The sequence below is a fragment of the Mauremys reevesii genome, linkage group 1, assembly GCF_016161935.1.
Source record: "Mauremys reevesii isolate NIE-2019 linkage group 1, ASM1616193v1, whole genome shotgun sequence".
NCBI lineage: Eukaryota > Metazoa > Chordata > Testudines > Geoemydidae > Mauremys > Mauremys reevesii.
The window spans coordinates 318,401,531-318,426,116 of NC_052623.1; the positions used below are offsets into that span (position 1 = coordinate 318,401,531).

At 43.5% G+C, this 24,586-nt stretch overlaps 2 protein-coding genes across 6 annotated transcripts in view; both read right to left on the bottom strand.

Moving 5' to 3' along the window:
* CADPS2 (calcium dependent secretion activator 2) overlaps positions 1-24,586 on the bottom strand; it is a 530,263-nt gene that overhangs the window by 364,566 nt on the left and 141,111 nt on the right. The window lies entirely within an intron of this gene.
* LOC120388358 (RING finger protein 148-like) lies at positions 10,285-11,659 on the bottom strand. The gene has a single exon (XM_039510157.1). The coding sequence runs from the start codon at positions 11,562-11,564 to the stop codon at positions 10,419-10,421; it is 1,146 nt and encodes a 381-aa protein (XP_039366091.1). The 5' UTR covers positions 11,565-11,659; the 3' UTR covers positions 10,285-10,418.

Genomic DNA, 24,586 nt, shown 5'->3' on the forward strand with positions numbered 1-24,586 from the left:
TGAACAAAATTGGTAGATCATCATACTCTTCACTCTATCCCCTCCTTTGTCTGTCTTGTCTACTTAGACTCTAAGACTCTTAGACTCTAAGCTCTCTCTTTGCACAGCACCTAACTCAATAGAGCCCCTAGGAATAACAAGAAGGAACAGGGGGAAAAAAATCTTTGTGCAAAATATTTTACTGTGTTGTTCCATACAATTTCAGAACCCCAATGTTTTGTTTTATTGTGACATTTTGAGATGACATTTTCTGAAGCATTTGAAAAATCAAATAGCACCTTTTTGCTCAAATATTAGCTTGCAAATTCGTAATATATGTCTGCTGTTTCTAGACGCATCATAGGCTGCTAAATGAATCAGGAACTTCCAAATTTTATTCTCATTTCTGCCAGAGTGGCCTTAATTATGCACACTAATTCACTGTAGTACTTTGCAAATGTTATTAGTAATGCCTCACAATGTTTGTTATGCTGTGTGTTGTAAGAAATTGAGGAGCAGTTAAGCTCCTTTTCGAGTAAGATAGACAAGTAAGAGCCACGACCCAAATCACATGCAAGGTGGGTCAGAAACTGAGCTATTTGGTTGTAGGGGGGTTGCTGGGTATTGTTTGATGGAACTGTGTGCGAGACAGAAAAGTAGCAGAAACACCGCAGAAGAGACAGAAAGCCAACAACAACCAGCAAACCATTTGTAACATGACACAGAGAAAGATAAGAGAGAGCGCACACTCCTTGCGTAGAGTGTGGTTTGGAAAAAGAAGCTTAGAATATTGAGCAAGGAATCCATCTCGTGTTTGATTCCTATTGTGTTCAGGGAAACAGGACTCAGTACGTTCTTATAAATAAACAAGATTATCTAAAAAAAATACATGACTATTATCAATTTCTCCTCCTAATTAAAATAGCCCAACAGACTCCAAATACTGGATAACTGTTTAGGTCAAAAGAAGTTGCAGTATCACTGCCCACATTTTGCAGTCTAAAAATCACACAGCAAGTCAGTCTCAGAACTAGGATTAGAACCCAGATATCCTGACTCCAAGTCTCAAATTTAATTACTTAGCCAAGTGGGATAATTTGGAGGGAATCTGTCTTAACAACTCATGAATCCTGTTTGATATTACGAAGTTATTATGAAAACAGATGTATCATGAAGCCCTTTTGTCAGTGTGTATCCACCACGAACAAGAAGGGTTGCATCACGTCTCTGCCAAACCAGGGACAAGGCAGGGGGCGGGAATTGAATACTTAGAACTCAATAACCATCTTTTCAAAGTAAAGTACCTGGAGACAGTGGGGCTGCTTGAGTTTGGAGAAGATACTTCCTCTTGCTGCCTGAAGAGAGGGTAAGAATGGAGAGCGGTGGAAAGTTATCAGAACAGGACAAAGACAGGCGAGAAAAGCAAAAGGTTATAAAAAGGCTCACAGAGGAACACAATGGAAGTTTGAGCAGGAGTGAGGAAGTAATGTAGCTGCAGGGGAAGGATCCTCCATCTCAAAGACGACCCAGACCCCAGCCCAAAGAACACTGCAATGGTGAGGAAATGTGCTTATGGGATTATTGCTTTTGTATAGATCTGTGTACATCTTCCTTGATTAAATAAAGAGCAATGATGTGTTAGAATTCTGTGAAGTGTCTGTGTTATACAGTTCTCCTACCACATGGTTCCTTGAAGAGGTAAATCAAAAGGTCTGGGTGGAGTTCTGGGGGAAGGTATATTTCAACTACAAGGGAATTCTGAGGATCCAGCACTGAGCCCAGGGGCTAGGCAGCTTGGCCACAAGGTTATAGCTCTGAGAAGGGGGTGCTAGACAGAAAATGTGACTTGGGTCCACAAAACATGGACAGTCCTGGACTGAGTTCAGACTCCAGAGGCCTAAAACGCATGGAATCCAGTGGCTCGGTTCCCTCCCAGCAGCCTGGGGAGCCACCAGCAGCAGGGAGCCTGACAAGATCTATAACACCAAGTCACCTGGAGACAATGAGAAGGTAAGTGACTTGCCTAAGGTCACTGACATACTGGACTAAGCAAAGACCTGGAAGTCAGGAGATCTGAATTCTAATCCTGGTTTTGAGACTTACGTTCTGTTGTACTTTGTGCAAGATACACGGGGTGATTTTCAAAAGATGGTATGTACCTGCACCTCCCACTGACTTCAGCAAATTTGCGGGTACTCAGCAGGTCTGTAAATCAGGCCATTAGCCTCTTGCTTTCAGGTGCTCTATCTGCAAAAGGAGATACTACTACTCTGCTACCTCAGAAATATACTGTAAAGATTAATGCTTGCATAAATGTTTGTATAGTACTTTGAGTTTATGAAGCACCTTGGAAATTTTATTATCAGATGCCTTGTACAGTCTGGAGGAGAAAAGAGCAATTGCAGAGGGAAAAGCAAACATCTCTCCCTTTAATCTAGCTTTGATGTCTTCCACAGAGCCCAGGGGTCTCCCACTCAGCAGATCAAAGGTAAACCTTTGGCTAGACCAGGGGTCTTAAACATGCAGCCCACGGAGCTATTTCCTGCTGCCAGCCATAGGCGCCACCTCCCCACCGTCCCCTTCCTTCCCCCGCCACCCAGTGCACTGCATCCCCACTCCTCTACCTACCTCCCAGCGCTTCCCGCTGCCAAACAGCTGTTTGGTGATGCTTAAGACTTTCCAGGAGGGAGGAGGTGAAGAAGAGGTGGCGCCAGAACGGGGATGAGGAGCATGAGTTGTATGCTATTCTGGCTTATGCATCATCAACAGAACTTTTGACTATGAGTCTAGTCCAACCCCCATTGAAGTCAATGACATTCTTTCCATTGATTTCAATGGGAGTTAGACAAGACCCTAAATTCCAGTTGAAGAATATAGTACTGGTGAAGAAGCATAAGTGAGAAAGAACACTGCTGGACTGAAATTAGAAGGTACGTTTGCAGACCTGTGTAAAGCAGTCCACTCACTGCAGGAGCTCTCCTTGTGGGTACTCCACCCTCTAAGGCCTCTTGTAAGAATCCCTAATCCAGGACAGAACCACAGGGTTTACTCTCCTCCTGACCTCCTCCTTGTATCTAGGTAACTCCCTTTCCCTCTAGGGAGTGGTTGTAGACCTCCACCCTGCAGCCTCCTTCCTGCTGTCATTTCCTGGCTTTATCATCCTAGCCCAGGTCTTCTCCCCACTGGGCTTCATCTTCCATTAGTTCTTATCAATCTCTGGCTTCCAACATATAAGGTTAATTGGCCCTTTCTGGCCCACATTTACCCACTCAGGGCCTGTGTGGGATGGACACCCCATCACAGGCTGCCAGAATTTTTTTTTTTAACTCATACAATTAACAAATTAACGCTGCCAGCTAAGTGGCCAAAAATGAAATGACTGTGAAATTAGCACTGATTTTTCACATTAGAGTTTTAAAAAAGTTAAATGTATTAACTTTTAATAGCATACTATATTACTCTTCTTTTTTTTACTATACTTTTGTATTGTTGTATCAAAAGGTTTCAGTAATGCGGCCCTTGGGCCAATGTACTAGTCCTCATGTGGCCCTTGTGGTGATTTGAGTTTGAGATCCCTGGGCTAGATAAAGATGACAATCTTCCACTGTTCACAACATATGGCGCATATGATTTGAGGCCATGATTTCAGGTTAAATAAAGGAGCTGGTCTACCACTGATGTAGCATTTTCCTTGACTTCTGCAACAGACTATATTTTTTTATCTGTAAACTTCCAGAACTGTTTGTAAATCCTGGATTCTCTAGCAGACGGCTGGAATGCTCTTCTGTGACCTTCACTCATTGGATCTACTTGAGATTGGAGCAATAGTGCAATTCATGGTGCCTGCACCATCATTCAGCAAGATTTTGTCATGTTTGTGTTGGGTGAAACAGCAAGCAGTTGTGATAAAAAAAGCCACACTGTTTTAAAGTCATGTGATACAACATACGTTTTCAGCAACAGAGTGCATTTTATACTCCTGAGGGCATTCTGCACCCCCAAAAAAAATCTTGCACACAATATTTTAAAATTCTGCAAATTTTATTTGTCAGATAAATGTGGAGGCTCCAGCCTGGCACTGGGGAGCACAGGCCACTGGCTGCACAGAGGTGGGAGATCACTGTGCAGCTCCCCTTGGGACATGGACTCAGTGGTGAGGTTGCACCCAACCCTGACACAGCGCAAGGACCGGGCCTGCCCCTCAAATACCCCTGGGCCCTGCCCCTCCATGCCAGTATGTGTGGGCAGGCAGGCTCAGCAAGGCAGGATCCAAGTGTGGAGGGGGTTAGTGTGGGGGGATCTACGTGGGGGTTGAGAGGGTTCTGTGGATGGCAAACTGTGTGTGGGCAGCTCAGTGAGGGGTATGGGTGTGGGCAGGATCTGGATGTACAGGGGCTTCTGGGTGCAAAGGTAATGGGACTCCGCAGGGTGGTCTAGGTGAAGGTGGTTGGGATTCAGCAGGAGGGGGGGGGTCTGGATATGGGGGGGATATAGCTCAGCAGGGGGTCTGGGTATGGGGGGCTTAGTGGGGTGGGGATCCAGATGCAGCTGGTTGCAGCTCGATGGGGTGGGGATCCGGGTGCAGGTGGCTCGTGCGGATGGTCCAGATGCAGAGGGAGTGGGGGTCATATAGGGGGGTTCTCAGTGCGGGGGTTGAGGCTCAGCGGGAGGATCTGAGTATGAGGGGGTCTGGGCCGATGGGGGAGCAGGTCCCTGTACAAGGATCCCTGCAGCTGAGGAGTAATGGGTGCAGGAAATGACATGTGGAGTTTGCAGAGCTTCCTGCAGCTGAAGAAGAAATCTGGGGGTGAGTCTAACCCAGCCTCAGATGCAGTGTAGGAGAAAAGGAAGTCCCATCTACCCCAGCCCAGCTGGAGACTAGCAGCAGAGCATGCTGCAGGGTAGGAGCCACCAGCCAGGTCTTCTCCAGTCCCACCCCCTGCTCCACACTGATTTTCCTCTCTACCAGCTGCCCTGGGCACCCAAAACATACTGCTGGGGAGGGTCACATGACCACTCCTGTGGCTTCCATTTGCTTCCCTGTCAGAAAGTCATTTTTCTTGACTGGGAAGCAAAGAAATCTGCGCAGGACATAAATTCTGCACATGCGCAGTGGCGCAGAATTCCCCCAGGAGTAAAAATTTTAGTAGTATTACAACACAAATATTTCAAGGTATTTAACTCAACAAATACATGACACATTATTAGAGTGGATTACAAAGATGCTACACAGAAACAAAACTTCAGGGTACAATTTTCACACCATAGAAAGCTCATACATATCTACTGAGAAGGAACTAATCTGACTTCTTCAATGCTTCTATCCAGCCTCAGGATAGACTCTTAATGAATGGTAATTTCCCTATAGAAGTCATTGAAAATAAATAAATCACAACATCCTTAATATAAACAGCTTATTACCATATACTTTGGAGAAAACTGTTTTAAGATAAAAATAAATAAAAATCCAGGAACATTCATGCATAAAGGCTATATTTACAAAATATTATGTTTGTGACAGAAAACCACAAAGGAAGTGAATTTCACAGTTAAGAGTGAAATATACCATATGTGCTACAAATATGACACAATACAATGCATTAGAAAGACATTAAGACATTCTTGTTCCTTGTACTGAAGGCATATGATTCATTTCACTTTAAATGCAAAATTCTATGCTTTCTATTGTGTTTGTTGCATTTTTTCTCCTGAAACTTAAAGCTCCTGTTAATTTTTTGTGCCTGAATTTCCTTGCTTAAAAAAAGTTTTGTGAAAGTTTATAGTAAACCCCACTGTCTGAAGGATGTTGTGCTGCAGTGAAGTCAGACAGCACTGACATTGCAGCTGGAACGGTTCCATTACTCCATCTATCACCATTCCACAGTACACAAGCCACTCTTCAGGCAGCCTCTCTGGCTGAATTTCTGCACTCCGATGGTCTGGGGTCATACTTTACAGTGTGCTTCATCTCTACAAGGTATACACTTTAGCTCTCATTGCATATACTTTCTTGCCAGCACCCATTTCCATAGCCATTGTTATAAGCACCCCAATAAAGTCTATCCCCCTAGTCCTTCACTTCCATTCCTCCGGAGTAGGGTATACACAAAACCCAATCCTCTCCCTGAGTCAGGTTGTTCATTCTGATAATTAGCGCATTGGTTTAAAATGTGTTTAATAATAAGTTTACAGAAGATTCTCCCCCCGTATTGTTCTTGTATTTGAAACTAAGCTTAGTCCTAATTAACTAAACTACATAACCTAGCCTCAGCAAAGTAGCTACTGGGGCTTGGAGATAAACATATTCATGGATTAAACTAAGTGGAAAATGGAAATCTCAGTGGGAGTACTTTAGCAGTATGCTATACCAGTATACCAGCTAGTACTCCTAATGTGGATGCAGCTACACCAGCAAAGCTGTACCAATACAAGTAAAAACACCCTTCACGAGCAATGTATGAGAACATCAGTTTATTTCTGTGGAACACTGCACTAGGTGGGTCAGCCAGTAGCCGTTTAAGATACCTTCTGCCTGTTCAGGTCGGGTCATAGAACTTTCTTGTGAAAGATTTCCTGTTCTATACCAAAAAAAAAAAATTCACTTCCCCAGAACAATCCCAGTCTACCATATTTATCTACTCAGCATATAGGCTGTCAGACTGAGGTACCCAACACTGATGCCAACATCAGTCAGACTGAAGTCAGTGGAGACCTAAAAATGGACCTCATTCACAGACGTCAAAACCCCACATGACCGCTGGTGTGAAAGCACCTGATACTGGGAAGATCAGAGTGGCTGGCATATAGGATGCAATCAGGACAAACTGATGGCAAGAGGCCAACTTCCTTTCCTGAGGAGCTCTCCTGACTTTGCTACAATCCATAAATCACCTAAATATATAAGCATTGAAATGGATCACCAATCTCAACCCTGGAAACGGCTCCTGGGTCAACACACAAACTTAGATATTAACCTTCTGTTGATACAATACTCTTTTTCATATCATCTTCACTAAATGACATGGGTTCAAGAATGGGTTTAAACTATCATAAAAATGGCCACAAGTGCATCCTCTGTTACAGCTGCAGTAATTACCATTTTTTATTTTATCTACTGAAATAATTTACTTTAAAAGGTTTCCTTTAGCCTAATCATTGGGAATAAACTGGAATAATCTTGCTGCTTTGATAGGCTTGGAACACTTCACTGTATAGTTTTATACCACCGGATCAATTATTCTTATCAATTATCCTTCAAAGAAAATCCAATAATTCACTTTTTGAATTAAAAAAATAATGGAACCATGAATAAATAGCTTACAAGAATGGAGCTGTGTAACACATTTATCTTTTAAGTAACATTTCTGTGGACTAAGAAAAGCTAGCATTGAAAAATGTAAAATACATACCCAAACAAGTGGTTTGGGGTGGGGGTGGGGGTGGGGGTTGGAGGAGAAAGAGTTGTGGGGGGGTTTTTTGGTTTTTTTTTTTTTTTTACTGGACCTAGGACTTGCCGCTCAAAACTGAAAACACTATAGTATTTACTAAACATGATACTGAATTTAATGAAGTCCACATGGCTGTGCATGCACATTAAGAGATTTTGATGGCAAAAACCTACTTTTTTTTCCACTTAAAAGATTAGAAAGCCAATTTACTAAACAATTATATTTACATTATCTCAATTTCAGCAACTGTAATTTCAATCATATTTAACCAGTTTGTAAGATACAAAAAATCCATTAGACCACAATATCACGTAAATTTATAATTTAAGTTTTCTTTTCACTTTTAAAAAAAATACTCACTGCTTCAATTTTGTATTATTGTGGCCTCCCTTCAGCAAGCTTCTGTACATCTAATCCCTATCAATGATAAATATCTACAATGATAAATACTTACCTATTGTATCTACAAAATACCAATATTTACTAGTTTCCTCAGATCAGCGTATTACTAAAGTATTACAGCGGATAAATTGTAATTCTGCTACATTTGTGACTTAAAACATCTTCTTTGGTATCCTTTACCCAAATGTCAATCCACTTAGTGAGCCAAATCACCTAATAACCCAAATTCAGCTCTGGCCAACTGGTGTTGCACCCGCTTATACAAACATTTGAACTTGGTCCCACGTGCTTTACAAACTCCTTCTTATTCACAGGTAAAAAAACTCTGCAATAAGTTTGAGAAAGTGAACATGCAAACCACACTGGAACCATTCTCTCATTACTATAGGATTGTACAAAACAAACCCAAATGTTTATTGTTTGTGTTACCTTAAATATCTTTGATATTATTTTAAGCATCTTGTTCAATTATGTAAGATTAGATTGTCTGCCATTCAGCTGAAGTTATTTTTCCCCTTACCGTATGTTTTTTCCCCTTATTTATGGTTTTTGTTGGTTTGTTTGTTTGAAAAGGTCCCATTTTCTATTTCCAGCAGCTGCCTTCACTTTTTGGTTGAATGACTGCAGCACGGAAAACAGACTAAAAAGAGTGGGATTGTTTATCATGGAAAGAGGACGAATAAGAGGGAATACGTTAAAAGAAAAGAATGAATTGTGTAGAGAAATTACACTGGGAACATCTGTTCTTCCCATCTCATAACACAGCAACAAGACAATATTAAATGAAACTAAAAGGTGGCAAATTCAAAGCCAATAAAAACAACAGCTTTTCAAAAAATCTGCAATTAGGCTTTGGAAGTCATTCCCAATCACTGAGACTAAGAATTTAGCAAGATTGAAAAAGAGATAGTACATGTCTATGGATAAAGAAGATCCAGTTATAATTAGTAACACAACATTTTAAAAAGGATATCAACCTCATGCTTCTTGGTTTAAACTAATCTCAATTTAGATATTAGGATGAAATTTAATGTGTGTGTGTGGGGGGGTGCAATTTGCCTGCTGCAGCATCCTTACACCTTCCTCCTTTGTAAGAGACTGAATACTGGATTAGATGGACCTCTGGTCTCCTCCAGTATAGTGATTTTTATTTGCCTATGCAGTTGCTTGTCCCTTTGCTCCACCACATGTCTAGGTGAAAAGAGCAGGTGAGGAACCAGTAAGTGTATTATGCTAGTGCTGTAGCCAAAGGAAAAAAATGTGGAAGAAGCTGGGGAATTAAAGGCTCCTTCCTCTAATCCTCCTGTACTCTTTAAGAAATGACAAGATGGCAGCATAATACTCATTATTTATTCTTTGTACTGTAATGCTGACAGACTCGTCATCAGCATCAAACTTGGGACCTCTGAAGCTTGGTGTACAAGCCTCTACAGCGCGAGCTAAAAACCACATGACTCTTAGCCAAGGCTGTAGCAGACTTATCAATCTCTAGCTGGGCTAGGTGCCACTAGAGGGAGACTGAGCACCACACCAACCAGGCACGGGTTACGGTAGCACATAGAGATCACCATCACATCAGGGCTCCATGGGTCTATTGTGCTAGCAGGCTCTGTACAAACATAAGAAATGACAGTCCATGACCCCCAAAAGCTTACAATCTATTCTAAGAGACAAGAAAATATGTAACTGATGGGGACACAAACACAGGGGCAGGGGAGGGAGGACAAGGAAACAACATATTGTATTAGTACACTGGTAGATCAGCTGTGTGGTCAATTTACATATGTAGTAAGTAAATCGGTATCAACAATCAGTTTCTCTCTCTCTCCAGAGTCTTTGAAGGATAAGAGTTGTGGGGGAGGAGCAGGGAAGAGAAGAAGGGAAGAAGTGTTCCTTAAACCTAGGCAGACTCCCAGCAGAAACTATAATTCTACCCAATGCTGCCTCAATGCTTCTCTGGTCTTCCAAGTCACGTGAGCAGTGCCCTCCAAACCCCGGCCTCAACAGAAAAAAAGACTGAGAATAGGAAATAAAATTTAAATCAAAGTGGCAGATGTAAAAAAAAAAACCCTGATTTTAAAATCATGTGTTTTTCTTAGCTAGGAAGGTGTAATTTAACCAAAAGGATGTGATATCCATATATTAAAATGCAAAGTTGTATATCTTTGCCACACCCGGCTACTGCACAAAAACACACAGATATGTTCTAGTCCATACAGTAAAGTGAAGGCTGAAATTTTTCATATGTAATAAGTTACAGAGCCAATTTAATTATTTTTCAGGGCAAAGTTTTCCAAACTATTTTTATACAGAAAGTGTAAACTGTGACATTTAAGTTACCAAAAAGTGTTACATAAAAAATACTCATTATCATAGAAATACTTGCCAAGTTAATTCACGTTCATCCATTCTACATTTCAGAGCATTATTGAAATTAGCAAAAAAGAGTTCAAAATTTATGCTGACAGAATTTCGGAATTTATTTCAAGAATGTAAGTTTAATTTTGACCTTTACAAACTAGGTGATCAAAGTGAAGCAACATGAAGGACTAGAGAAATGGTTTGATTATCCATCTGTGAAGAAGGAAGTTATTCATTCACAGATGATCTCTCTGCACCTTGTACTAACACATATTCATTATGATTATCTTCTTCATTAAGTAAAGTGGTGTTAGGAGCTTCATTTGGCACTACAGCTTGTAAAGACTCTGCTTCATTTTTGACAGGCAGCTCAGTTTCCCTAGCTTTGAGAATGTCACATTTGCACACTGGGCATGTTCTGTGTTTCAGCAGCCAAGGGTCAATGCACTTCCTATGGAAAATATGGCTACATCTTAAAATGCGCACTACGTCTTTCGGCATGTATACTTCCAGACACACTACACAGTTCTCTCCATCTGTATCAGCTTCCTTGTCACCCTCTTTTAATATGCGAAGCTCAAGTTGACCAATAGCTTTCTCGACATCTGTTAATTGTCGGCATCTCCTGATCTGAGTTCTTGCTATCCTTAGCCTTCCAGCACAGTAAAAGGTAAAATAGGCCACCGTGACCAGTGTGCAGACGAGAAGGGACCCCCAGTAATGATTCATCCAGGAACCATAGTGTTTTCCTACTTCTATTCCTATTATTACTTGGATGCCATTCTGTATCAAGTGTAAAATGTCCGCGCCTTTCAGATTGCCAATCATAATTGCAACAATATCTTCTGAACCCAGGTAAATCATAGGAAATACTCCATTGCCTGTGCCTGCATGGTTATAGATAATCACGCCAACTGCTCCCCTCTCTGCTGCCACATTTATTTTCTTTGTGAAGGTACAGTGTCCCCTCATAATGAGGGCTATCCAGGTTTCAGAGTTTACAGGCCTGCTGAAGTTTGTTAAGGGGTTGCAGGCAATTTGGTTCAGTCCCTCTGGTGGCACCACCACTCCAGACACCTTCTTCAATGGGGAGTTTTTTCCAAATACTCCATTGTCAGCCTGCTCCCATACCGTCTTGTTCCCTATTTGAAACGATATGTTCAGATGAGCAACCCAAAAGGCATTGGCTTGGGAGACGTGCAGACTCAGCACCAGAAAGACACCAAGACACAGCAACCAGGACAATTTGTCCCCTCTTCTCCAAGCACTAGTCTCAAGCAACTTCATTCCTTTCTCAGCCAAACAATTACATAACCAGTAAAACAAAACAAAATGATCATAGTTAAGAACAGTTAACTGAAGAGAATAAAACATTAAATGCCTGTAAAAACAGAATAAGTTCCACTGGTCTCCTGCATTTTGATAGCCTGCTAGTGTGTTTCTTACAAACAGAAGAAGAAAAATATAGCTTTAAAAAAAAAGTTAAAAGGCTCATTTCAAAATAGTCATAAACAGCTCATTGTTGGGTAATGGGATTGTGACATCACATGCTCATGAGCCAATGTATTAACAAGGACTAACTCATTTGCATACCTGTAATTGTACTTGCTAAAAAAACTAAAGTACTGACTTAGTTTTCTCTATATTACTCTATGAAAAATGTATTTTCACAGCCAGCATTCTGTGGTGGTGAACTAAACCCTCTGCTTCAGCACACAGACTTTTGATATCCCCAAAACAACCATACTAAGTGTAAAACAATCTTATTTTTGCTAGTTGGAATTTTTGCCATCTAGATTCATTATATTACAATACAGGGTTATACTTTGTAATCAATATACTATTGTATATGCATACTTTTGATATGCTATTGCCGCCCTTTTTAAAAAAAAACTGAAAAAATAAAACTCTTACAACCTTGAGCACTGATGTACCAACAAGAAATGTTTAAAGCTGTTTTTAATCTTGTACTTTTTCCTTCCAAAATCTTCAATGAGCAAGTTTCACAGTAAACTACCCCCTGCCCAGCTTCTAGTGATATTCCTCATCCCCCTCTCAAATATTTGAAAAATATATATCCCATTTTACTACATTACACTTACACACCCACACCCTCACTCAATTGTCTTACAACGTAAGGGTCAAACACTATTTACCATTCACCTGAGATGTCCCTCAGACAGATGTCCCTACGCTCACTCTTTTTACAATATCATGATAAATTTTGTTTAAAAAGTATGCCTTGTCAGGTATCATTTGAAAATTCAGTTTGCTGAGCATTATTGTCCTGATAAAATACGTATGGCAACATTACATAATGTAAATTTACAAAATTCTACTGTATGACACTGTTGATACATATTCAAAGTTTAGAAAATCAGACACAAACCAGTTCCCTGGAGACAAAAGGCAAACCAAAGCCACAGCCATGTGTCAACAAAATAAAATGGTCTATCACCTGATTAAGAGACCATTCTTTGGCAGGAAAAAGAGTGTGAGCACTGGTGGCATGTGAACCACCGGCTGGAGGAGGCTAGTCCCCAACCCCACCCTGTCCACCCGAGGCCCCATCTCTTCTTCCCCCATCTGGAGCCCAGAGCTTCCCCCCCACAGCGGCCACTGGCTCAGTCCCACCCCAGGCTAGCCTCTCAGCCCCAAAGGAGTGCCGGGACGGTGGGCGGTGAATGGCCCCGGCCTCCCCGGCCCTGGTGCGCAGAAGGGAGGGCGGCCACAGCCTCCCCCACCCCGAAGCACCAGGAAGGTGGAGGACTGGAGCTGCACGCAGAGGTTAGGGCCACACCTGGCTGTTTGGGGAGGCACAGCCTCCCCACAGCCTATGCAACCCGCTGCCTATTGGTGTGAGCGAGAAATCTACATTTTGGCAAAGGAATACCTGGAGGTTCCCATCCTCACAAACTTCCGTCTCCTGAACCTTAGCCAGAGATTATTTTCAAAGAAAAAGAGTACTATAAGAAAAAGGAAGAGACCTCCCTCTTAGGACCGTGTTTACGTAGTTACTTAAGAGGTCTGTGAGTTGCTCTACCATCCTCTCATGTCAGGAATGTGCTTACTTGGTAAGATGATATTTAGTGTTAGTATTCTGACAAGGCCTACTTTGGTTCTCAGCCTTACTTTGATTCATACTGTTAGCCATGCCTAGGATTACAGCAAGCTCTACAGTTGTAGGCCACTAACTAGATTCTAGCAGTAAAATAGAAGTATATTTCCCTAGTTGGAGGTGGGTATCAACTTAATCCAGTAACAGGAACAAGGTGAGCTTTTCTTGAAATGAGACAGACCTATGTTTATGCAATGGGTTTATACAGCTCTTAGTTGAGATAAACAATTGTATGTGGGCTAAATAAAAAAAAATCTAGTACATTACTACAGGTCCTTTAAAATTCAACTAAAAACCTGTCTACTTTAACTGAAATACATTTCCAATAGGGACCTCCAATGCAGACCAAGAGGAGACTAAAATTTATCTGAGCATTTTAAATGTAAATGTTCTTTTAATAACTACAGGATGGTGGAGAACAACAAAAGCGTATCTGTGTAATGAGAGTTCAGCTTAATATTTTGAAATCATAAGTGTTTTTCTCCTATGTAATGAATTGCTTAGAAGATTTTTTTTTTTAAATAGCAAAACTAACAATGTTTCCGGTGATTTCAAAGGCGCTACTCAAGAGAGTTAAGGGCTTCTTACCCAAGAAAGGGTTTTCAGGACTGGATCCATAATGCTGCAGAAAAGATAATACCTTTTTAATTTTAGAGAAGTTAAATTAATAAATCAGCATTTCCACAAGTTGCACACTTCATTCACAATTTTGTTAATTGTGCATATACCCAAAATTAAATGAAGAAAATTAAACTATGGCTGGCAGATTTCTAAACACAAAAAATTGTGTTGCTTAAATAAAATCCCAAACTTTTCTGAACAAACATGAGTTTTAAATCCTCTCCTTCAAAAGTTGCATTGTCAAGGTTATGAAAGATAACCAAAGTCACAGAACTGGATCATAATTCTCTAAGGAAGCATGTTCTTAGTCCACAAATTTATCTGGCCTCTTACTAGAGCATATTCAAAATGGCTATTGTATTCTCATCAAGAATAGCAGTGCTATGAGTCTTTCAAAATTAGAGATTTTAAAGGCTTAATTCATTTCCTTCAATTCATTTTTAAGATGTCACAGTTCCACACTGGGCATGTTTTATGCTTTTACAGCCAGAATTCAAAGCATTTCTTGTGGAATAACTGCTTGCACGTTAAACTATGAACTCACTCTCTGGGCTTGTGTGCTTCTAAGCATACAACACAGCTCTCTCCCTCTGAATCAACGTCCATGTTTCCCTTTTTAAAATCTGTGCAACTGAAGATGTCCCTTAGCTATGTGACTGAAAAAAGTACACACAAAAAATACTTAATCCAGGAGTGCTTTGTTCCTACTTCTCAGTTACCTGGATACCCTTGTGAATCGAGTACAACATTTGTTTTCCTTTCAGTCATCAGATTGCCAATCATGATTGCAACAATATCTTCCACACTCTGAGGAGACATATTAAACACTCTGTTGCTTATGCCTGAATTATTGTAGGTGACACCATTCTCCACAGTCACCTTTATTTTGTCTTTAACAGCACAAACTTCCTGCACAAGGAAGGCTAACTGGGAGCCAGAATTTACTAGCTTTCTAAAATCCATCCAGCAGCTGCACATCTTGGCATTTTTTCTTTCTGGTGGTACCCAGCATTCCAGTCACTTTTTCCAAAGGGGAGTTCTCTAGAAACAAAGCCTGTTGTAAAATCTGACAGTCCCATTCCCCTCCAGAAATGTTATGTTCATGCAGGCAACAGAAGTTCTAATGGCTTGAGGCCCAAGCTGGCTAAACAGCAAGAAAAATCATTTAATGCCAGCCAGGATGATGCATTCTCTCTTTCCCAAATACCACTCACAAGCAGTTTCATTCCTTCCTTTACCAAGTAACTACAGAATTGACCAAATAAAAAATAGAAAATAAAAAAAACAAACAAAAATCAGTCTCGCATATCAGGGAGAAATTAGGTGATAAAAATAAAGGAAAGAGACCACAGGACGCCAGTGGGAATAGTGTCTCTACATTTAGATATTTTGTGAGGTTCCAGTTCTTAAAGAGAAAAAGAAACAAGAAAAACTGAGATCAGCGTATATGTTTTTTTTTAATCTGAAAAGTTTAATATTTGGAGGTAGGATTGTGACATCTCAGGCTACAATGCCAAACAGTGGGCTAATTCATTGCATATTCCAATCCTATTGGCTAATGGTATGGAAATATTTTATGGCTTTTAACACAATAAATGAAGTCTGATTTCATAGCTACACAGTCCACAAATTATTACAATTTAGCTATGAAAAGAAAGGCTACTTAAAAGTAACTAAAGATCTGAGTAACTTGCCAGTGCATGTCCATGCTTTTCTATCTAACAATTGCCTCTTGCTATCAGAGATGTATTATCTATACAGGTACTTACAAAGGTTCAAATTTGGGGTGAAAGATTTGGCTATATAAAGCAAATCTAGAAGCACTGCAGTGTTGCCAGATCCAAAAGACCTAAATACTAAAAGCACCTAGCCCAATTTGGAGTGCCTAGCAGTAGTTATTTTCTGTCCTATTTTAATGAGGTTACTCACCCTGTGCAGTAACTGAGGTTCTTCAAGATGGTTGTCCCTGTGGGTGCTCCACTTTAGGTGTCTTGGCACCCAGTGCTTATAATCAGAGATCTGTAGTAGCAGTGTGCTCCAAGCGGCTACCTAGCATACGCAGCCAACCAGCTCCCAAGTTCCTTCTCTATCCAAGAGGATCAGCATGGAACTCCAAAGTAGAGGGGATAGGGGGGCAGTGGAGCACCCACAGGGCCAACCCTCTCGATGAACCTCAGTTACTGCACTGAGTGAGTAACCTCCTCTTCTTCTTCTTCTTCTTCGAGTGTCCCTGTGGGTGCTCCACTTTAGGTGACTATGGAGCAGTACTCCTCAATGGAGGGGGAGCTTTGGAGTTGGTTTATTGACAGTGGCTAGCACTGAGAGTCCAAACTGTACGTCTGCAGCTGATTGCTGCTCGAGAGAGTAGTGCTTAGCAAAAGTGGGGGCAGAGGCCCAGGTAGATGCTTTGCTAATGTCCGCGATGGAGATGTCATTGAGAAATGCTACTGATGTTAGTAACGCTCTAGTGGAGTGTGTGCAAACTCCTGGAGGAAGAAGGAGGTTGTTCTGCTGGTAACACAAATGGATACAGCGCAAGATCCATTTAGATCATCTCTAAACAGAGACTGTCTGACCCGTCGATCGTTCTATTATGGAGAGAAAGATGAGAGTTTTCTAAATGTTTTTGTTCTTTCTAGGTAAAAGGCTAGTGCTCTACTGATGTCAAGCGTGTGAGGAGAAGCCTCCCTGCTGTTGGCATGTGGTTTTGGGAAAAACACAGGTAAGTGTATCGGTTGATTTAGATGAAAGGGTGAGGCTTCCTTGGGTATGAATTTGGCGTGAGGTCATAGGACCACTTTGTCTTTTATAGAATGTGGTATAAGGTGAGTGTGCCATTAAGACACCTAGCTCTCCTACCCTTCTCGCCGATGTGATGGCAATCAGGAAGGCCACTTTCATAGAATGATGTAGCAATGAACAAGTCGCTGAGGGTTCAAATGGTTTCCCCATGAGGCTACGAAGGATGAGATTAAGATCCCATGTGGGTGTAGGGTTTTTTAGCGTTGGGTAGGTATTCATCATGCCTTTTAGAAAATGCTTAGTCGTTGGATGAGCAAAGATAGATAGCAGAGCTCAGGCAGTGCTTTAAAGGGCCCGGGGCTCCCCACAGGGGCTGGAGCTCTGGGCCCTTTAAATCCCCGCCCGAACCCGGCTGCCGGAGCTCCATCGGTGATTAAAAGGCCCAGGGCTCCCTGCAGTGGCTGGAGCCCTGGGCCCTTAAATCACCACCAGAGAAGCCGGTCCAGTCTGGCACAGTGTACCGGCTCTTGCCGGTACGCTATGCCAGACCATACTGGCTTACTTTCACCTCTGGGTGATTGACGCATCCTGAGTCCTGTGTCAGGAGGTGAGATATTAAAGGGAGGGTTTGAGGTGGTTTCACTGAGATTTGTCTCAGGAATGGGAACCATGTTTGTCTGGGCCATGTAGGGGCAATGAGAATGACCCTGGACTTGTCTTGGCTGATCTTGTATATAACCCAACTCAGAAGTGGAATTTGAGTGAACACATACATTAGCGGCGCCTGCTATTTCATGAGGAGGGCATTGTCCAGGGAGTGGCATTGCAGTCCCGCTTGGGAACAGTATTGAGGGCACTTTGCGTTTTGAGCTGTGGTAAATAGGTCTTTAGCGGGGAACCCCTGTAGGTTGAAGATGGTGGTGAGGGTTGCATAGTCCATCTCCCACTCATGGGTTTGTGAGAAGTCTCTGCTCCATTGGTCCACCATTGTGTTCTGGTGTCCAGCAGGTAAGATGCCGAGATGTCTACATTGTGGGAGATGCACCAATTCCAGCGTTGTATTGCCTCCATGCACAGAGGGTATGATCAGGCTCCCCCTTGGCAGTTTATTTAGAATATGCATACTGTGTTGTCGGTAAGGACTTTGATAGTAGTAGGATTAGAGGAAGGAAACGCTGGCATGTGTTTCCGAGTGCTCTTAGTTCTAGTATGTTTATATGCAAGTTGGCTTCCGTGGCCCACCAACGACCCTGGATCACATTGTTGTCCTGGTGAGCTCCCCATCCCATGAGAGAGGCACCCATGGTGATGGTTATTGTAGAAGCTTTCGGTAGGAATGGGACACCTGAGCAGATGTTTTGTGGGTGTGTCCACTACTCGAGAGAGCCCTTTACCTTGTGGGGAATGGTGAGCTACCTGTTGAGGGAGTGCTTGTGTGGTATATAGCGAGTGAGAATCCAGGCTTGTAGTTATCTCATATGTAATCTGGCATGTTTGATGATCAAAGTTGTAGCAGCCATGTGACCCAAAAGTTGTAGGCACGTCCTGGTGGATGTCTGTGGGCTGAGCGTGCCTGTAGTAATCAGAGTGGTTAAGTTGAGAAGCGTTGTTGAAGTAACCACGCTGTTGCTGTGAGGCAGTTGAGATAGGCCCCTAAAAATTCCAATTGTTGGACAGGAACGAAAGTGGACTTCTGAAAATTTATTTGAGTCTGAAGTTCATAAAGAGGGCCATTGTGGTCTGTGTGGCTTCTCATGTTACCCGCTGAGTTGGTTCTCATAATAGGCAGTCATCTAGGTATGGAAAAATCATAACCCCTAGTCTGCGAAGGTGAGCTGCAGCAACAGCAAGGATCAGGGAAAAGACCCTTGGGGCTGTTGACAGTCCGAAGGGTAGCACTTTGCATTGGTAATGTTGATGTCCTAGGGTGAACCGCAAGAATTTTCTGTGCGCTGGGTGAATGGTGACATGAAAGTATGCATCTTGTAGGTCGAGGGACGAGAGCCAATCTCTTCTCTGTAATGCCGGAATTATCGTTGATAGGGTCACCATTTTGAATCGCTGTGTTCTCACAAACTTGTTGAGTTTGCGTAAATCCAGAATGGGTCTCCATCCTCCGTTCTTTTTCTGAGTGAGGAAATAATGGGAATAAAATCCTCTTCCCATGTTGAGGTGGTACTGGTTCCACGGTCCCTAATTGCAGGAGGCGGTTTATTTCCTGTTGTAATAGGGGCTCATGAGAGGGGTCCCTGAAGAGGAACGGAGAAGAGGGGCGGATAGGTTGGATAGAAATAAATGGGATGGGGTAACCCTGCTAGATAATTTCCAGGACCCATTTGTCTGTAGTGATCTTGTTCCAGATTGAGTAATATGGAGGCAGGCAGTGCCCAAATGGTGTTAAGGTAGGGTTGAGTTCCGAAGTGAGAGAGTATAGAGCTCTTGGGCCCTTGACCAGACCTTCAAAATGATTGCCTGGAGGTGGAAGGCTGGTCTTGATTCGGTCTTCATTCCATCTACCTCTGTTTGCAGCATTGCATATAGTGTCTTTGGGGCTGGGAGTATGCTGCAGCCTGGAATTTTTGGTTGTAAAACTTGCTTTTCTTTTTCTTGATTCCAGGGACATAGATGCCCAGAGTCATTAAGGTGGCCCAGGAGTTGTTTAGAGTATGTAAGGACGCATCTGTGGATTCTGCGAACAGTTTCTGAGCCTCAAAGGGTAGATCTTCCATAGTAACCTGCACTTCTCTCAGGAATCCAGATAGATGTAGCCATGATGCCCGACGCATGACGATGGAAGTTGCGATGGAGCATGCTTCTGTGCCCGCGGAATTGAGAGAGGTTTGGAGGGCCATCTTTGCAATGAGAGAGCCTTCAGAGATGTTGGACTTATGCGCTTCTCTCTTGTCCTCTGGGAGATGTTCATTATAGAAGATAGGTTGTGTGTATATCTTGCAAGCAATGCAGAGTAATTTGTGATACAGAATTGCAGGGTGGCAGAAGAATAGGCTTTGTGCCCAAAGAGGTCTAGCTTCTTCCAGTCCTTGTCGTAAGGGGCGGATCTGGACTGTTGCTGTTTGCCCCTCTGATTTACTATCTCCACGAACAGCGAATTAGGAGTGGGGTGAGTAAACAGAAAGTCAGCCCCTTTTGCCAGCACGTAATATTTTTTGCAGGAAGGAGGGGCCATGGCTGGCGTCTGCCAGATGATTTTGGCAGCGTCCATTATGGCAGCATTAATCAGCAGTGCTATTTTTGCCAATGGGGATGCCTGGAGAATGTCAGTAAGCTTATGTTGGGTCTCAGGGAGCTCAGGCAAAGAGATGTCGAGATATTCCGCCACCCTCTTGAAAAGGACCCGAAAGGATTTGAAGTCATCCCCCAATGTGGGGGGGGGGGTGGCATGATAATTTCATCTGGAGACGAAGATGAGATATGCACAGGTGGCAAGGTGTCTCCTTCAGGTCCTTCCTGCTGCTCTTCAGTCTCCTCATCCTGGGCCTCTGAAGGTGCTGGTCCATTGGTGAGGGAGGGCAGAGTGTTCTGGAGACCGGTGGGTTAGGCGATCTTATGTCCTTGGTCCTATAAATGGCCCCTGGGTCCCAATATGGCCAGCTGGGTGGGAGAGCCATAGGAGATGGCAGCCAGGATTCCAGGATTGGGGCTGGGCTACCAAGCTCGTGTGTCTACCAGTGGCTGGTGATGTGAGGGTCCAGCTTTAGGAGAGGAGTGGCGAGGGGTATACAGTCCAGGGTCATCCTCTTCATCATCATCACTGGAGAGAGGTGGCGCCGAAACCCCTGGGGTGATGGTCTGGCTTGGTCCGGGGCTCACTGGGTACCTTGGTATCGAAGAAACTGCCAGGTATGCCTGTCTAGTGAAAAGTTGCGATATCGGGAAGCTTGGTGCTGGGAATGGCATCTCAGTCTGAGGGGAGAGGGTCAGGACATTCTTCGGCAAGGTTGGTATCGAGCTAAGAAGCTTGGCTTTAGATCACACACCTGATTGAGAGCCTGTATAGCAGGGTGGTTACCCCACTCCTGGGATAAAAGGAGTGAGAGCAGCTGAGGGAGGCTGGCTGAGTAGCTGGCCACAGGTGTGGACAGCTCAATCAGGGCACAGCTGGCCCTGATAAGAGGGCTTTATAGTCAGGAGCCAGGTCAGTCTCATTCTAGCTAGGAGTGGGAAGGACCTGGCTGCCTGGGAGAGACAGGGTACCTTCGACAGAGCAGTGCTGGAGAACGAGCAGGCTGAGCTGGGGAGCTCAGGCCTGGCTACCTCCCAGGCTGAGGGCCTGGCAGGAAGGCCTGAGGAGTTACTGTGGCTGCATGGAGACAGGTCCAACCCCCTTGCCAATGATGAGTGGCCATTACAGACTGCCGTTTGCCCCAGAGAAGATGACGACTGGCAGTAGCCACTGAGGCAAGGTGGGCATAGGGGGAGGGGGAGACCCAGAGCTTGGGGGCCTGAAGTACAATGGTGGGGATTGACAAGGAAGCAGGTAGGGAGATACCGGGCAGCAGGAGGCACTCCAAGGCTGGACTGAGCTAATTCCCGGACTGACCAGCAGTAGGCACCATGCCGGTGAGTCAGCAGGTCTGCTACAGCCTGCCCATACCGGGTCCTTGGCTCCTCGGGAAATCTCGGTACTGGACATTCATGGTGACTCTTGCTCAGAGGCTCTCGGTGCTGTTGGTACCAGGGCTGATTTTTCGCCAGGAGACTGTTTGTTTTTAGGCAAGTCTCACTCTGGCGGGGACGGAGACTGGTGTTTGGTTGCCTTTTTAGGGACAGGGTCCTTAGAAACAGTCTTAGTAGTTGTGCCCTTGTCTGAGGCTGCTGCTTGCAACCGTTGGCCAGGAGGTATCCTGGAATCTGGGTCAGAGGCTGGCCTGAGGGATTTCTCCATCATAAGTAATATTGGAGGTCCCTGGCTTTTAGTGTCCTGGAAGTCAGTTTTTTCCAGTGAGGAATACGAGTCTCTCCGAGACAGTGGACGCAATGAGCATGGCTATCTGAAACAGGTATGGATAGCCTACAGGTCAGGCAGTGTTTAAATCCAGGGGAACCAGGCATGCCTGAGGAACGTCCAGCTCTGGAGAGAAATGGGGCAGCTCGTGTTTAAGGAGTCATTGTTGGCGGAGGCCTGCTGGGGGCGGGAGGGGAAAAACTACCCTAATATATATATATTTTTAAAGTATGGAAGAAATTAAAAGTAATGGTAACCAAAGTTAGCTAGAAGAGAGGATAAAAGAAAAAGGAAGGAACAAACTTTCTACGAAGTTAAAGGGGTTCTGCTGTTGCTCCAACTCAAGCCAAGGGCAGTAGAGAAGGAACTGGGGGTCAGTTGGCTGCTCATGCTAGGTAGCTGCTTGGAGTGGCGCAAAACGGCTGCTGCACATGCGCAGCCAACTAGGGCACTGCTACTACAAATCTCCAATGATAAGCACAGGGCAAGATTGAAGTGTTCTCCAACTGGTTTTTGAATGTTATAATTCTTGACGTCTGATTTGTGTCCATTTATTCTTTTACGTAGAGACTGTCCAGTTTGGCCAATGTACATGGCAGAGGGGCATTGCTGGCACATGATGGCATATATCACATTGGTAGATGTGCAGGTAAACGAGCCCTTGATGGTGTGGCTGACGTGATTAGGTCCTATGATGGTATCCCCTGAATAGATATGTGGACAGAGTTGGCAACGGGCTTTGTTGCAAGGATAGGTTCCTGGGTTAGTGTTTTTGTTGTGTGATTGCTGGTATTTGCTTCAGGTTTGGGGGTTGTCTGTAAGCAAGGACTGGCCTGTCTCCCAAGATCTGAGAGAGTTGTGGATCGTCCTTCAGGATAGGTTGTAGATCCTTGATGATGCGCTGGAGAGGTTTTAGTTGGGAGTTGAAGGTGATGGCTAGTGGCGTTCTGTTACTCTCTCTGTTGGGCCTGTCCTGTAGTAGGTGACTTCTAGGTACTCTTCTGGCTCTGTCAATCTGTTTCTTCACTTCAGCAGGTGGGTACTGTAGTTGTAAGAACGCTTGATAGAGATCTTGTAGATGTTTGTCTCTGTCTGAGGGGTTGGAGCAAATGCAATTGTATCTTAGAGCTTGGCTGTAGACAATGGATCGAGTGGTGTGGTCTGGATGAAAGCTGGAGGCATGTAGGTAAGTATAACAGTCAGTAGGTTTCTGGTATATTCTCTGTAATTTTATTCTTTCAAAGTGTGTTATTTTAATGTTTTGACTGGTCTATGCATCTCATAATTTTTATTTCTCTTATACTTGCATTTAATTCTTTGAGTACTGAGTTCTAAAATGCCTACTCTGTACTGGCTGGAGTAATTATCTCCATGGTAACTTTTTAAAAATACACCTCTACCCCAATATAACTCTGTCCTCGGGAGCCAAAAAAATCTTACCGTGTTAAAGGTGAAACCGCGCTATATCGAACTTGCTTTGATCCACCGGAGTGCGCAGCCCCGCCCCCCCGGAGTGCTGCTTTACTGCGTTATATCCGAATTCGTGTTATATTGGGTCACATCATATCGGGGTATATATTATATCTAGGTTTTTTGTTTCTACTGGTGGTGCACATAGGCACATACCTTGGTGCACATAACAAAATTTATTCCGCACATGGATGGAAAAAATTAGAGGAAACATGCCCCAGCCTGGTGAAAATGAGCAAGGGTGGTGGTGAGTGAGCGACAGAAAAAGGGTGGATGGAGTGAGTGGGGGTGGGGCCTCAGAAAAGGGGTAGGGCAGGGCCTAGGGCCAGGGGCAGGGCAAAGGTGTTCAGTTTTCTGCAATTAGAAAGTTGGCAACCCTATCAAGGAACCAAAACTACTTCCACCTCCGGAGCAAAACTGTAGAAATGCTTGTTGCCCTCCAATTAGATCCAATTGCATCTATTTGGGAAAAGGAACATTTGCAAAAAGTATGCTTGGATTAAGTCTTTCACAGGGCATTCCCGTGGCTATAGAGAGAGAGAAAGCTCTGAATGCCAGATAAACTGCTCTTAAGTAGCCTTGTTTCTACTGCTAACCACAAGATGTGGACTGTCAATTGATCTCTCTGCATTCCTCACCATGCTTTGAAGGCATAGAACATCAGGGGATGAAGTGGGGACACCCTTCACTGTGTGAGTTGGTTTAAATGATTTCCACTCGTTTTTGCACAGCTCCCACATTCCCTCATGGAAACTACCATGCTGCACCCTGATTTCTCTACTCTGTCTCCAGAACACCGAAGGCAAAGAACTCAGCAGGAAAACTACTGGGTTCCAGCACTGGCAAAGGAATGACAAGTGAACATCTCTCCTCTGTGGGACCAGCCCTCCTCTCTGTTTAGGCAAAAATCCCTCCCCATCAGTCATCAGCTTGGTGACAGTCTCTTCAATTCCTCTGTGTGCTACTCTGAAGTCGTCCTGCCAACTTCCTTCAGTAGTGCTGTCTCAGACTGACTAAAAGACAGAGCCAGGAAATGAACTGAGATAGAGCTGGGGGAGAAGGCAACAGTGAGGTCAAAAGGCCTTTAAAGGGCCATGGAAAATACTACCTTCCCCCTGCCCCCTGCAACCATACAAGGAAATTGGACATAAAAGGAGGCACATAAACAAGGGAAGATGTGCCAAAGGGTACAGAAAGAGATAATGGGGAAAGCAGGTCTGCAAAGAGACATGGGAAAAATGGGGGCCCAGATTAGTATGAGAGGGGAAAAGAGGGCAAGATGTGGGATTCACACATTGAGTGAAGGGGTCTCAAAATTAAAAGGGAAGGGGAGAAATAAAAATGAGACAGACCAAAAAAGGAAGAAAAAGGAGAAGGAATTTGAAAAAGAGAGAAAAACTTCAAAAGGAAAAGAGAATCACAAGACAAAGATATCTAGAGAGAGACGAGGAGAAAACAATCAAAGAAAAATAAATATGA

Excerpts from the sequence above, each read along its gene's own strand:
- LOC120388358 (XM_039510157.1), bottom strand. The coding sequence starts at position 11,564 with ATGTTTTATTCTCTTCAGTTAACTGTTCTTAACTATGATCATTTTGTT.